This window comes from Mustelus asterias, chromosome 3 (genome assembly GCF_964213995.1).
Source record: "Mustelus asterias chromosome 3, sMusAst1.hap1.1, whole genome shotgun sequence".
Taxonomy (NCBI): Eukaryota; Metazoa; Chordata; class Chondrichthyes; order Carcharhiniformes; family Triakidae; genus Mustelus; species Mustelus asterias.
The window spans coordinates 32,934,845-32,951,670 of NC_135803.1; the positions used below are offsets into that span (position 1 = coordinate 32,934,845).

The window sequence follows — 16,826 nt, forward strand, 5'->3', positions numbered from 1 at the left end:
TGGCATTTAAATTTATCGGTCACTGCAAGTACCTCCATCGCCATAGAAGCTGAAGATGGAAGATCCGAAGAAAGCTGCAAGTGTTAAATTAATGTTTCAGGCCAACGTTTCATCTGATATGACAAAGGGTCATCAATCTGAAGTGTTAATTGTTCTCTCCACCGATTCTGCCCAACATTCTGAGTATTTCCAACATTTTGCTTTAATTCCAGGTTTCCACAATTGCAGTATTTTGCTTTGTGACAAGAGCTGGCCATTCAGCCCAATGCTACACTATTCAATTCGATCATGGCTGCTCTGCATTTCCACACCACTTTCGCTCCATTCAAATCCGTCAGTACCCTTATGTAGCAAACAAAAATTCAGTCTTGACAGCAGCAATTGACCCAGCAATCATAGCCTTTAGGGGGAAGAAGATACAAATTCACACCATCCTTTGTGTGGAAAAACACTTCCTGATTTCTCTCCTGAAGATCCTCACTCTTATTTTAAGATCACGCCACTTTACCATCGATTACTTGACTACAGAAAATGTTCCTTTAAAACTTTAAACACATCGATCACCTCTCAAGCACTTGTACTCAAGTTTGTCCTCATAATTTAACTCCCCAATTTTTACATTTGGAGAGTCTGCATTCCTTTATAGATCTATAATGACATTAATGCTACTGGTCACCTGGAGATTCCCTTGACCTGGAGCCAGATTCAAACTAATTTTGGGAAAGGAGAAATCAGGCCACAGGGATTGCTAAATCTTCGCATTCAGTTTTCTTTTCTTCGATTTCACCAAGGTCAAGACCATTTCATGAGCTGATGCTGCCTCCTCCCTCCCTTCCACAAATGTTGTTTCCCAAATCAGTTTCTATCTTTCCTGAAAATCCAGTCCGTTTCCAACCCTGCTGTCATACAGAGATGAACATCTGACCATATATTCACATCATCACTAAAGATTGCCTATTATCTCAACCTCTGTAATATTGCCCAACTCCACCCCCTCCCAGTTTATCTGCTGCTGAAACACTGATTCATGACTTTGTTCCTTCAGGATGATTATTTAGACTCCTGGCTGGTCTCCCACATTCTAACTTCTGTAAACTTGACATCATCCAAAACTCTGCTCGCAAACACTTAACTCCCATCAAGTTCCATTCACCCAGTAGCATTGTCATCATTCCTGTGCTCACTAATCTACATTGGCTCCCAGTCAAACAAGATCTTGGTGTTAAAATTCTCATCCTTTTTTAAAAATCCCTTCGTGGTCTCATTCTTCCTGATCTCTGTAATATTCTCCCGGCTCACAACGATGCGAGATATCTGTGCTTCAGTGCCAATTATAATCACTCTGCAATTGGTGATCATGTCTTCCACTGCTTTGGCCCCAGGCGCAGGAATTTCTTCCCTAAACCCCTCCATTTCTCTACCTCATTTTCTTCTGCTAAGATATTCCCTAAACTATCTCTTTGATAAAGCTTTTGGCTACGTGACCTAATATTTCCTTATGTGGCTCAGTGTCATATTTCATTGGGACAGTTTGTTACTTTAAATGCGTTATCAAGTGTTGCTTTTGAGCCAAAGACAATGACGAGCTTTAACAAAGCTTAGCTTGGTTGAAATTGTGGCTTACCCAAGACTGAAAGCTAGACAAGCAGTCCAATGGGAAGACAGCCGACCCACCATTAACCCACTACTGGGAGAATTGCAATGCAATCTTACGCCGTCAGGTTTCTGACTTTTGCAGCTCCTGCTAGATTCTCTGCTCTGCCCTCCCGCCCCCACAAACCCACCGCAGGCGGGATGAGAGAATTCACCCCTTACGAGTAAGACTGAAGACAAGAACCTGTTTAAACAGATAGCATTCTTTATTACAGCCTTTTATAACCTACCTTTTAAAAAAAATTCCAAAATTCATAAAATGAATGGCAGTTCAATACAAACCATCACACAAACCGATGTAGTTTATAGCAAAAAAAGCTTGAAAAGCAAAGAATTGAAGTGTTAGGATTAAAAGATTTCTATGTTGTTGAAAAATATGTTTTGAAACTCAACAAGTACAACTAACCAATATGATTTATTTTCCAGACAAAAGGAGGTACAAACTAGAATCCTGTCTTCACCAAAAATAGAAACGTTGCTGAAATCAAAGACATAGGACACAAAACAAGGGACTAATTCAAATGACTGAAGTATTCCCACGCCCTGCAGAATGTAAGCAATTTCACTATCAGTTCACTGTATAGCGCTGGTTCAGCGACTGCAATTACTAGAACAAACGTCATCAAATCTTGTCCAAAAAGATTACATGTTTGCGCAACTACTGCTTGCATATATAATTTCAATTTTGCATTTCAATCTGGGGAAGCCCTGTATAAATGTAGCTGTGGAATCCCTCCTCTATGGAGGAAACGGCAGGAGGGCTTCAATACTCTGGCTAGCAGCTACCATGGCCGTTTACTGTTATTCTCCTTGGTATTAAAGTTACCCTAAAAAGGAAATTTGCTTTAATGGAAGGAAAGTCCAAGATTTTGATCGACAGAACCAATTCTTGAAAATTAGTACGATGAAATGGTTATTAAAATCTATGTAACTGCAACATGACTTTGTAGGGTTTAATAGTGGGCACATGAACAGAAGCTCGTCAAAGATGAATTTATATTTCTAGACATGCAAATCAGAGTGGATAAATCCCCAAGACCGGACAGGGTATTCCCACGGACCTTGAGGGAAGCTAGTGTTGAACTTGCAGGGGCCCTGGCAGACATATTTAAAATGTCAGTATTCACGGGGGAGGTGCCGGATAATTGGAGGGTGGCTCATGTTGTTCCGTTGTTTAAAAAAGGTTCCAAAAGAAATCCGGGAAATTATAGGCCAGTAAGTTTGACGTCGGTGGTGGGCAAGTTATTGGAAGGTGTGATAAGGGATAGGATCTACAAATATTTGGATAGACAGGGACTTATTAGGGAGAGTCAACATGGCTTTGTGCGTGGTAGGTCATGTTTGACCAATCTATTAGAGTTTTTCGAGGAGGTTACCAGGAAAGTGGATGAAGGGAAGGCGGTGGATGTTGTCTACCTGGATTTCAGCAAGGCCTTTGACAAGGTCCCTCATGGGAGGTTAGTTAGGAAGGTTCAATCGCTAGGTATACATGGGGAGGTAGTAAATTGGATTAGACACTGGCTCAATGGAAGAAGCCAGAGAGTGGTTGTGGAGGATGGCTTCTCTGAGTGGAGGCCTGTGACTAGTGGTGAGCCGCAGGGATCGGTGTTGGGTCCATTGTTGTTTGTCATCTATATCAATGATCTGGATGATAATGTGGTAAATTGGATCAGCAAGTTTGCTGATGATACAAAGATTGGAGGTGTAGTGGACAGTAAGGAAGGTTTTCAAAGCTTGCAGAGGGATTTGGACCAACTAGAAAAATGGGCTGAAAAATGGCAAATGGAATTTAACGCAGACAAGTGAGAGATATTGCACATTGGAAGGACAAACCAAAGTCGAACGTACAGGGTAAATGGTAGGACTCTGAAGAGTGCAGTTGGACAGAGGGATCTGGGAATACAGGTACAGAATTCCCTAAAAGTGATGTCACAGGTGGATAGGGTCGTAAAGAGTACCTTTGGTACATTGGCCTTTATAAATCGGAGTATCGAGTATAAAAGTTGGAGTGTTATGGTAAGGTTATATAAGGCATTGGTGAGGCCGAATTTGGAGTATTGTGTACAGTTTTGGTCACCTACTTACAGGAAGGATGTAAATAAGGTTGAAAGAGTGCAGAGAAGGTTCACAAGGATGTTGCCGGGACTTGAGAAGCTGAGTTACAGAGAGAGATTGAATAGGTTGGGACTTTATTCCCTGGAGCGTAGAAGATTGAGGGGAGATTTGATAGAGGTGTATAAGATTTTGATGGGTATAGATAGAGTGAATGCAAGCAGACTTTTTCCGCTGAGGCTAGGGGAGAAAAGACCAGAGGGCATGGGTTAAGGGTGAAAGGAGAAAAGTTTAAAGGGAATATTAGGGAGGGCTTCTTCACGCAGAGAGTGGTAGGAGTGTGGAATGAGCTGCCGGATAAAGTGGTAAATGCGGTAACATTTAAGAAAAACTTGGACGGGTTCATGGATGAGAGGGGTGTGGAGGGATATGGTCCAAGTGCAGGTCAGTGGGACTAGGCAAAAAATGGTTCGGCACAGACAAGAAGGGCCAAAAGGCCTGTTTCTGAGCTGTAATTTTCTATGGTTCTATGGTTCTACGTGTACAAATACATTATTTTACTTACCCTAATTCTGTCATACCATCTACGAATTCTTGTTTTGAGAATTCACACTGTGTGGCTGCTCGGAATTTCCATGCGACGACCAGTACACTGATACTGGCTGGATCCAATCCTAAATCATCGCAGAACTGTTGAATACCGTCTATTCCTATTTTATTTTCATCTTGCGGATCTACAAGTAAAGAAAGTACACATTTACCAGAATATGCTAACCTTTCTCAAAAAGGTGTCTGCCTAACCCAATTGATTGCATGCGTGCAATTGAGTCTGAAGATTAGAGTTCAAGCTACACTTGAGCACATAACCTAGGTTGACATTTCAGTGCGTCATCAGAGGAGTGTTCAAATTTTGAAATATCATGTTTCAAATGGGATCCTAAATTAAAGACCTGATAAAGGGATTGAAGTGAACATTAAAAATCGCAAACCATCATCCAAAGTGAATTGCTCTCCCAGTACCCAAGGAGAATTATTCTCCCAATATTCTACCCTCAGCGACTACCACCAAAATAATCGACTTGCATTTATACAATTTGTATTTAGATAGCACCTTAATGTAATAAAATGTCCCAAGGAGCTTTGAGAGAGACGTAGTGTAGAAAGAGAATCAAAGTGGTACAGGAAGGAAATTCCAAAGCTTAAGGCCTAAGCAACAGAATGTACAGTCACCAGTTGTGCAGTGATTAAAACTGGAGGTACACGAGGTCAGAACTAGGTGAACGTAGATATGAGGGTTGTAGCATTGAAGGAGATTAAATAGAGGGAGGGGTGAGGCCATAGAAGGACTTTCAAATAAAGGATGAATAATTGAAAATCAAGACCTTGTTTGCTTGGGAGTCAATGTAGGTCAGTAAACACAGGGGCATTAGTGAATGGGACTTGGAGCGGACTGCAGAGTTTTGGATGATGTCAAGTTACGGAAGGTAGAATAGGGGAGACCAGCCAGAAGTCAATGAAGTAAAGTTTTAAAGTTTATTTATTATTAGGCATAAGTAAGGCTTACATTAACACTGCAATGAAGTTACTGTGCAACTCCCCTAGTCGCCACACTCCGGTGCCTGTTCGGGTCAATGCACCTAACCAGCACGTCTTTCAGACTGTGGGAGGAAACCGGAGCAACCGGAAGAAACCCACGCAGACAAGGGGAGAACGTGCAAACTCCACACAGGCAGTGACCCAAGCCGGGAATCAAACCCAGGTCCCTTGGGCTGTGAGGCAGTAGTGCTAACCACTGTACTACCGTGCCACCCCCTTATGATAGTCAGGTCTACAGGCAACAATGACATAAACAAGGGTTTAAACAGCAAGTGAGCCAAAACGGTGTGAAGTCAGAAGTTCTGAATGATGGCAATCTGAATGATGGCATGAATATGTGGTCAGAAGCTGATCTTGGTCAAATATGACAGCAAGGCCATGGACAGACTGATTCAGCCTCGAACAGTTGTCAAGAAGAGGGATGGAATGAGTAGCCTATGTCTCTCAAACATCTTAAAGCTCTTCATATTGATATTTTTAAAATGTTTTCAACTGTGCCTTCAGCTACCTGGAACCTAAACTCTGCAATTCCTGTCCTAAACCTCTCTGCCCTGCCCCGCCCCCCTTTCCACCTCCTCTAAAACACGGCTTAAATTCTCTTTAACTGTCCTTTTGAGTCATCAGCCCTCACATCTCCTTATGATAAGCAGAAATTTCCTACAATTAAATATTGGGGAATCTGATGTCAGCTTCTTGGCAACATTTCAAATGTAAAATGAAGCTTAGATGTACTCATAGGCAAGCTAACTGGTGCCTTGGAAATAATTTTTAAAACATTTTGAGAGGTTCAATTATATTGCAGAATATGCAAAAAAGCCTAAATTTAATTTGGCCTCAGATAGGTATAAACAAAGAACACCAAGGAATTCCCAATATAAAAATAACACTAAAGAAACGCTCCAGTACCTTTACGGAAGTTGAGGGTGCAATGTAAACAAAGCTGGAACAATAACAACACCTACCCCTAGCATATGCTGAGAAATACTTTATATTTGCTTGCCACTTCGAACATGCACAGTTCATAACTACACACCCAACATTCCTCTTCCTTTAGCAGCCTTTAAGTGCCATTAATTAATTACTCTCACTCTTTCCTACTATGCCATCTGTTGAGGTTATATCCCTGCCTTACTTTCCTCCGATTAATACTGGATTTTTCTATTATCATCGCACTAGATCACCAGCTTTCCCATCTGAATGTTATGCTCTGCAGAATTTTGTCTTCTATACAAACTCACTTAATCAAATTAAACATTCTGCATAAATGGTAGTGATTCCAACAGAACATTTCCAGCTACTATTTCATACTTTTGATATTCAAAAAGCTATGGTTAGATGAATAAATCGAATAGTAGGCTACATTTAGGTTGGTTTCAACACAAAGCAATGTTTTGCCTAGAAAAGGTAGGACAAGCCAGAAAAACTTGCAACATACAACAAAGATAGAGGAATGGAACAAAATGCAGACTCTCGCACACAAGACCTACAATTTAGATAAAAAGTACAAAATTCTGTAAGCCTATTTTGTGAGTGGCTCATATTAAATTTGCTGATGAGACAAAACTATGTCAGCAATTAACACTTGCTGGAGCTGGGCATTAACCAGTCGAAAAAAATCTAGCAGTTATTGATTGCAATGATAATCTAAGGAATCTGTAACACCTAAGGCTAGAGTGGTGTAGCAACTTTAGTCTAAACTACTACAGAATTGTTAGAACCTAATGAAAGATTTAGTTAGAATCCCCAAACATTTCTTTTACTCATTGAGAACATAGTAACAACGTTGAATATATAACATTTTCCAGAAGTAGCACACACACTTTCACAAGTCACATTACTTGATAATCTGCCCTTAGTCAGAGGTTATACAATTTTATGACAAAGAGCTACATCACAAGAGATCTAAACATTATATTAAAACTTCTACATAACGTGCATGTCCTGTAAATGGCACACAATCTATTTTTAAAACTCTCAACTAGCTTGGCTCATTATTCCCACAATTCTCTCCCACTCAGGTCCTCCTAGCTTTTTTGCAGCATCTTTCAACTGTGTTCACAGTGTTAAGACCAGGTGACCCTATTCTTAATAGCTTCACCCACCTGTTGCTGGAGATTTGCCTAACCAGGACTCTACTGGCTGTTCCTTGCACAACCCAAGTATTAACAGCCCTGCCAGCCTCTCCCACCTCCTAGATAAGGACATGTTGAGCACCAGCTTTTCAGTTCTTTGAAGGACTTGCTAAAGATAATAAAACAGAACAGGAACCATTTCAAAGAACTTAAAGCTGGTGTTCAATTTAAAAACTTGACATTTCTAGCAGTGAAGTGGCCAGCAAAGCTTTTCTGCTGGAAGTGGTCCCATGGCTTTTCAAAGCTCAGAGAGCTGACAGACAATCGGTACACAGTAAATGCAAACCAAGTTTTTTAAACAAGAGTCAGTTTCCAGTTCATGGTTCGGAAACTGTCCTTACAAGTCCAAATTGTTAAAATGTCATGGAAGGGTGGATAGATGGGTGAAAAGCTGACAGTTTCCGTTCTCCTACATTCTATCATCCTACTTTGAATGCCTCCAAGAACACAGCGTCCCTCTCTAAGATTCTCCCAAACTCTCATGCTCCTCAGCATAACCTTGAGATCGCTCCTGTCCAGATCCCAGGGGTAAGTCTGAATGCCACACCACTTCTGCACAAAAGTAGCATTTACTCCACCTTCTTCCACTATATCGTGGATTTTTAAAACAAGTTTTTAAAAATGAATTAAATTCATAGCTAACCAAAATTTTTTTTAAATCAAGATCATTGATGCATACTTTCCACAAAAATATAAAAAACATTAACACTTAATTTGGACCAGAAAAAAGTGCTAACGCTCCCCACTTAATAAAAACGTAACTTAAATAATTCAGTATCTTCATATAATGGTATAATTACATAAAACAAAATAGTATTTCCTTTCACTAAAGGAAAGGAGTTACACTAAAATATTAGAAAGCCACATTTTCACTCAGGCATAAAAGAATCTTAAAATACTATCATTTCTAGGTTGGCACTTGCAGATGATAAGAAATTGCTCTGAACAAACAAAGGTCCAATGACCGGAGACTCTCTTTTAACAATTGGATTTGGTCATAAGGCACAGCTCCATTCCAATAAGCAGAATATAAAGGTAATTACACTGCCTAATACTGGATGTTATAAAATTAATACTTTCCTTATCAGAACATAATATAAATACACAAATTACATTAAAACATGCATATTTTTTAGTCATTTTTTTCTTCAAATTTAACGTGCATTGCCAAGATCAGACAGCTGTAAAACTGGCTATGTATACCACAACTCTGCCATAGAAACATAGACATTAGAAGCAGGAGTAGGCCATTCGGCCCTTCCAGCCTGTTCTGCCATTCACTTTGATCATGGCTGATCATCGAATTCAATATCCTGATCCCCCCTTCACACCCCCCCCCCATATCCCTTGATCCCTTTAGCCCCAAGAGCTATATCTAACTTTCAGCAGTGCACGTACACTCATTCTTCCAGTCAAGTCTTTGCTCATAGTTGTATCATCCCATGTATTGCTCATTCATTATTTTTTTCAAGATGGGATCTATTCCATCACCATTTGAAGATCTCAATCTTCAGATATATAGTTAAATGCCCTGACCATCAAATGCTGGATTACAGAATGGAGGTCACTACCTCTCGTTATTTAAGTGTCATTTATTTCTAGCATATAAAAGTAGTTATTTATGTTTCCAGTCCGAGTGGACAGCGCGGTTACACAGTGGTTAGCACTGTTGCCTCACAGCACCAAAGACCCAAGTTCAATTCCAGCCTCGGGTCACTGTCTGTGTGGAGTTTGCACGTTCTTCCTGCGTCTGCGTGCGTTTCTTCCAGGTGCTCCGATTTCCTCCTGCAGCCCAAAGATTTGCGGGTTAGATTGAATGGCCATGCTAAATTGCCCCTTAGTATCAAGGGGACTAGCAAGGGTAAATAAGGATTACAGGATAGGACCTGGTTAGGTTTGTGGCTGATGCAGACTTGATGGGCCAAATGGCTTCCTTCTGCACTGTAGGGATTCTATGAGTGACAGTTATCAGCTCTCAGATTTCAATCTTCTCCTTTTTATAGAATCCCCACAGTGCAGAAGGACGCCATTTGGCTCATCAAGTCTGCACCGACTCTCTGATAGAGCATCTTACCCAGGGCCATCCATCGCCCTATCCTCTAACCTCACGCCCCCACTAAGCCCCTTAACCTAACTATCATGTGACACTAAGGGGCAATTTAGCATAGCCAATCCACTAGCTTGCACATCTTTGGACTGTGGGAGGAAATCAGAACACCCAGAGGAAATCCATGCAGACACAGGGAGAATGTGCAAACTCCACATTGACAGTTGCCCAAGGCCGGAATCTAACCTGGATCCCTGGTGCTATGAGACAACAGTGCCACCCATGTTCATTCAACGGTGTCACAGTGACACAGTGGTTGGGATGGCACAATGGTTAGCACTGCTGCCTCACAGTGCCAGAGTCCCAGGTTCAATTCCGGCCTCGGGTCACTGTCTGTGTGGAGTTTGCACATTCTCCCAGTGTCTGCGTGGGTTTCCTCCAGGTGCTCCACTTTCCTCCCACAGTCCAAAGATGCGCGGGTTAGGTTGATTGGCCATGCTAAGATTGACCCTAGTGTCAGGGGGATTAGCAGGATAAATGCATGGGGTTATGGGAATAGGGCCTGGGTAGGATTGCTGCCGGTACAGACTCAATGGGCCGAACGGTCTCCTCCTGTACTGTTGGGACTCAATGATTCTCTATGAACCAGTTTTATACGCAAAAGCCATTATGCTGCAACATCTGATTTTACCAAATAGCCACACATTTCTATATCTCTTGGTATGCAAGGGATCCTACCTGTGGTTTTGTCAATAGTATTTGCTTAGAGGATAATGAGCCAATTTTCCTGAGCCACTGCCTTTCAATCAAGAACCTCTTTTAGTCCAACTGCAATAAAGTACAGAACAGCAGCCACACTTGGCCACAAAAGCAAAAAGTGTAAGAAAGGAGAAATGTTAAAAACCCACCACAATTATTGTTGAAAAAAGAGACATGTCAAAAGTCAATTTACACACTGGGATTCTTACAGTTCCATACTTGGTCTTATCGGCAACCTTATAAATAGGGCTTGAGCCATTTAATCACCATGCAAGCTTGAAGCTGAAATAAGGTGCAATAGGGTGCATTTGAGGCATCCTGCAGGATAATGGCTACCCTGATCAGATCATCTCGCACTGTGTATCATGCAAATTCATGAATGGGTTGAAGGCCACCACTTTGGCCCCGAAAGGTGCCCAGTCAATTTTGGATTACCCTGGAAGGGTAAGGTATCTCAAAAGCTTGAGCAACAGCTATTAGACACTTCTGCTACACAAGTGGCAATTGCCACTAACAGAAAGTTGCCATCAAGCCAAAACGACTTGCTACCTATCACACAAATGAGTAATGTGGTATATAAATTTCAGTGGCAGTGTGATGCTAGGTCTGTAGATCATACTTCTCAAAAGACTGGAGCATCGTATCAAACAGCATGTCCCAGCCACTGTTCACAATGGGCAAGGTAAACTGTATGTAACCAACCTGGGTTTGCAAAACTCAAAACACTGTCCAGCGCTAGTTGTGATTGGACAACATTTGCTAAATAATCCTCATTAAGAATTAAGCTGACAACCACATTAAGAGTGTCAGTCGAGTTTGCAGTGTGGCACATTTGCGTGTACTGGAAGCTACATATATTAACACAGCGCCCTGTACTTTGCAGACAGAAAGAACATATACATACATCGTGCCTGTTTAGCTAAACAAAAAAAGTGGCAGCCATTCGCTGATTCATTCCTCAGGGCAATGCCATGACCAATCAAGGTCAAGCTGCCTGGTGTAAATTTCAAACAATGTTTGGCAGTTAACTATCAGTCCACCATCAACTGGTGCATTCTCCATGACAATACCTCTATCAATCCACTTGCCAAACAATCAACACACTCTTCTCATACAGTATAAATTGTTACTTTCCACTTGTACTGGTATTCTTACAAAGTGTCCTGATGACTGCAAGGTGAAAAATTTTGACATGTCTCTTTTTTCAGCGATATTAAAGTTCTGTGCAACCAAATGAGTATCTGTACCACAATTTTAGGCAAGAGTAGTTCATATCCAGAGCAGAAAATCTGTCCGATGTCAGAATCCAATACAATGCCACTCAACTAAATTAAATCTACATTCCTTCTGAAATGCTCAAATTGGACAAATATTTAATGTACTAAGTAGCAGTTTGTTCCAGGTACTGGATTTTGTGGTAGAAATAAATACATATATTGTTGATAAATAAATAATCAGTGTTCCCCGCAATTAAAGTGTAAGTCAGACCGCAGCTTCCAGATTCAACACATATGCAGTTAAATACAGAAATCGCTCTCTCTGTTCAGAAACTGTGTTAAACTGATATCTCATCGAAAGACTCAGCATTCAAACAGATGCAACTGTGTGAAGTTGGGGCACTTGTGTGATAGGTACCCAATAAACACACCAGAAAAGGTTAGAGTTTGTCCAAAAGTGTAAGTGAATTTTTAAACTGCGCAAGTCTTAATTACTGTCAAGCACAAAAATTAACTTTTACAATATGGAGACGCATTCTAGCAGAACTAAATTATCATTGACAAATTTTTTAAACTTTTTTAAAATTTAACATTGATCTGGATTTTGCAGTCAGCAGTGAAGCTGACTTCAAAGATAGATACCCACAAAGACCTAGTGCTTTCTGTGGCTTGGTTTCTCCTTTTCTGGTATCAGTTTGAATTCGACCAAGTTAAATGGAGATTTTAGGCATCCAGCAAAAGTAATGTCATCAAGCAGGATAATCAACCAATGACACTGAAGTATTTTCAAAGCAAACCAGGAGGCAAAGTGCACTGATAATCCTTCCACAAAATCAGTTTCTCAGGGTTTCTCAGCAGTAATTATAAACTTAGTAGGCTGTTAAAAACCTAGTTGCACCTCATTCAATGAGTGCAACTGTTTCCAGGGCTTTTATAGCAAAACTAATAGCATAAAAGATAAGCTCTGGTCAGTTCAGTGACTTCTACTTGATTGCAGACTGGGGAGATCATGCATGTGTGCACTTCAGAAGTTGCTGCCAATTTCAGCATAACAACAGCAAAAGCGGATAGTTGCACAGAAATTACAACAGCAAAATCTGAGCCTTTTTATTTCTGACTCTTATTTCTCTCTCCTAATCCCATCTTTCTATTTTTGTTTTGCCATTTTCTATTGAATTAACTATTCTAAGTTACACTTCCCCATTTAGAGTCTGCCTCAGTTCAGATATTTCAATCTGGCTGATTGAGACAGACTTTTGCTGATCCTTTTCACAAGTTCCAGGTCTCTGTAGAGGGCACCACACTGCTTTTGAGTTTTAATAACTGTAAATCTTCATACAAAAACCCATAGAAAATGTGTGGAGAAGCGTAAATGCAATGAATGGCAAACAAACAATGCTAGCCTCTGACTACAAAATCTGAGCTGATATATTCCATGTGACTATCCCTTTTGCTCTCATTACCCTCACTGCAGATCTACTCAAAATATTTCTACATTCATATAAATTCCTTTTATAATAAGAAAAACATTGATAATCCAACCATATATCTTCCTTTTGTTTTAAATCTAATCTAAACTACAAAGAATAAGATTGCTTAGCTCCAGAACAGTTTCAAATGTAATGTGCCCTCCAACTAATTTTAGTATGGACCCATTATTCAGGTGGAAAAATACCTCAATTAAATACTTCCCTCAGCAGTTTCATGTTTTGGAGACAAGAACAAAAAACATTCTTAGTTTGGGGTTTTAGTCTAGACTGCAAATAGGTATTTTAAAAATCCAATTTCATCGGAGAACAAATCATTGGGTTTCCCAAAATATAAAACTAATTGATAAGTGCACAGATTGTAAGAAAAGAAACAATAGAAAACTGATCAAATTCAAAGACATGGTCAGCTGGATATTTGCTCTGTATTTGTGAGGAGTGTATAAAGAAGGCAAGACACTTAAAACAAGGAATCTAGAATATGATATTGTGAATGAGTCCTTGTCAGGCAGGGATAAGCTTTTACTAGAATACCGGCATGATTATCCACTCTGTAATCTGCATAGTGTAAAAGTGCGTGGGAAAACATATCAATGTGATATTTTCAGTTTAAAGTAAAGTTAAAGTTTATTTATTAGTCACAAGTAAGGCTTACATTAACACTGCAATGAAGTTGCTGTGAAATTCCCCTAGTTTAACTAGCAATAGCATAATAAACAAAGTATTTTGCAAAACTGAGAAGTCATTGGCTTTTAAGTCACTACAGAAGCCAGGTTGCAGATTAATCAGGGTTTAGTAATAATATTTTAAATGGATTGAGGAAAACCATGTCATATTTAATTCCTGTGTATCATACACCATGTATGCACAGCACACATAACCACATAGAAGTGTAGGGGATAAAGTGGTCAGGGAAAATGCACATCAGATACAGCACATAAGATACAAAGGAGAAAGGATTCCAATAAAAGCCACCTGATCCTGCTGACACATACCAAAATTGGCAGGAGGATGTACCCTGAAGGCAATATGATTCATGTGGTGCTAATTAGGAACACACAATTTAGAAACTTCTGGAGATAGATTTCAGGACTACTGTATTTACTATTCGAAACAAATCTATATTTGGATTCAGAACTTCATGTAGGTTTAAAATAAAACAGCAATTAGCACAAATAGGAAAAGGAAAAAGTGGAATTTAGTACCTCAAAAGCAAAGGTCCTGACAATCTTTGATATAATTTTCAACTCTTCCAATATTTCATCACAAATATTAAATCATTTCTTAAACTTATAGAAAAGTTAATTAAGTGACCTTAGAAGTATGCGAACCTAAAGCAGGTGGATAGCTTACATGCACCAGAACTAGATGTCAAACATTAATCACATGATTATAACTTAGCACACATCTCATATAAAAACATATTCTCACTGTGAAACACTAATTTCCTCAAGGAAATACAACTGTGCTTTGAACTGCATATTCTTCACTCAACAAACTAATGGTATCTCATTTACCTAGTTACAAACAGTCCAAACTTGCTCTTAACAGTAAGTGAAAAAGCAGCTTTACAACAAGCACCTGACCCTATCAGAAGACCAAACTATTTAGAAACTAACCTCTTTCAGCCCTAAAACCCACCTGGCAAAACGCTCCTTTTTCTGACTAGAATAGTTTTGATGATGGACTGGTAATCTAGAGGTCCAGATTAATGACATGGAATTGAGTTCAAATCAGTGCCTGCAATGAGTCAAAGCTTCAGAATTTCCAGGGGATTTCTGCCATTGTAAAGGCACACCAACACTGTAGGACCCAATTTACAGTCCAGAAGTCCCAGGAAATAGTAGGGCAACTTCAATAATTACTTACACAACTTCATAACTCCTTGAGACTTTGTTTCTTTCAATACAGTTAAACAGTGAATTGCAACTCTGATCTGATTAAAATCAACGACAAGGCTGAGTTTTCTGAATTTAAAACTGATTCCACCAGTGCCATTTTCATTACAGGATGGTATCAGTGAGCAAAGTATACAAGACAGAGGCAACATCATTTTTACACAAATAATGGTTGCTATTTGGGATGAAGAATGGGGAGGCAATATACACTACATGGTAAGTTTTAAAGGAGGTGCAGTTAGAGACCAGGGTGATTCACATTTTTTTTAAGTTCAGTCACTGTATCTGGCTGTCACTGGTAAGATCAATTAAGAGTCATTCACATGCACTTGTAGAGTAATACGTAGGCCAAACCAGGCAAGGACGGCAGAATGCCTTCTCCAAAAGGAATTAGTGAACTAGATTTTTTATAAACAAAAAGTAGTCACCATTACTGATGTTAGCTTTTTGTTCCAGATTTTATTTCCAGAAATACTCCAGCAGCTATGGTGCTGATTTAACCTCACATTTCCAGATCATTAGTCCAGACCTGTGCATTACCAGTCCAGTACCATAACTGCTATGCTACTGTACCCCTGTTGGTGTCAGGACAAGTGTATAAAACTATTAAAAAAGCATCTGGGAAGTGCTTTATAAATAGAGACACAGTACAAATGCAAGGAAGTTACATTAAAACTTTATAAATAACTGGCTAGATCCCAGTGAGAGTATTGTGTCTAATTATGGGCACCTCACTTTAGGAAGGCTGTCAAGGCTTTGAAAGGAATGCTGAGAGGATTTACCAGAATTATACTAGGGTTGAGCGACTATACTGTGTGGAGAGACTAAGAAGCTGAAATCTCTCTCCTTGAAACAGGAGAAAGTCGAGGGAAAATTTAACAGAGGTGCTCAAAATAATGAGGGGTTTTGATAATAGATAAACTGTTGCTACTGCATTAACCAGGGATAACTTTAGCTTAATTAGCAAAACAACCAGGAGAGATGAACAGAATTCATATTCGCACCAAATAATGATCTAGAATTCACTGCCTGAAAGGGTGGTGGAAGCAGTAACTTCCAAAAGGGAAATTGGATAAGTACTTGAACAGGAAAAGATTGCAGGGCAATGGGACTAGTTAGATAATTTCTTCAAAAGGGCCAACATAATGTACTAAATGGCCTCCTTATTTCTTACATTGCTGGATACTATAAATGGAAAAGAACAAAGAACAGTACAGCACAGTCCAAGCCTGCGTCAATCATGTTGTCCTCTCTAGACCAACCGCCTGTATCCCTCTATTCTCCATCTGTTCATATGTCTATCCAGATAAGTCTTAAGTGTTGCTAACGAGTTTGCCTCAACTACCTCACTTGGCAGTGCATTCCAGGCTCCCACCACACTGTGTAAAAAAATTTCCCCGCACATCTCCACTGAACCTTTCCCCCCTTATCTTGAACTTTTGCCCCCTTGTATTTGTCATTTCTGCCCTGGGAAAAAGCTTCCAACTGTTCACCCTATTAATACCTCTCATCATTTTATAAACTTCTATCAGATCACCCCTCAGTCTCCATCTTTCCAGGGAGAACAATCCCAGTTTATTCAATCTCTCCTCATAGCTAATACCCTCCATACCAGGCAACATCCAGGTAAACATTTTCTCTACTCTCTCCAAAGCCTCTACATCCTTCTGGTAGTGTGGTGACCAGAATTGGATACAGTGTTTCAAATGTGGAACATAAAACCAATGGTTTATATAACTGTAACATAATTTGCCAACTTTTATACTCGATGCCCTGTCCGATGGAGGCAAGCATGTCATATGCTTTCTTCACCACCTTTTAAGGATCTGTGGACCTGCACACCCAGATCTCTGTGTGTCTATGCTCCTGATGGTTCTGCCATTTACTTTATAGCTCCCACCTGAATTGGACCTACCAAAATGTATCACCATTTGGTCACCTAGTTACAGGAAGGATGTAAATAAGATTGAAAGAGTGCAGAGAAG

At 39.9% G+C, this 16,826-nt stretch overlaps 1 protein-coding gene across 2 annotated transcripts in view; it reads right to left on the bottom strand.

Annotated features, from left to right (window-relative positions):
- Nucleotides 1-16,826, bottom strand: part of dcun1d1 (DCN1, defective in cullin neddylation 1, domain containing 1 (S. cerevisiae)) — a 51,383-nt gene that overhangs the window by 17,843 nt on the left and 16,714 nt on the right. For both annotated transcript variants that reach the window (XM_078207029.1, XM_078207021.1), the window contains one exon: nucleotides 4,271-4,439. In XM_078207029.1, coding sequence (XP_078063155.1) covers nucleotides 4,271-4,439 — 169 coding nt within the window. The remainder of the gene's footprint in view (nucleotides 1-4,270; nucleotides 4,440-16,826) is intronic.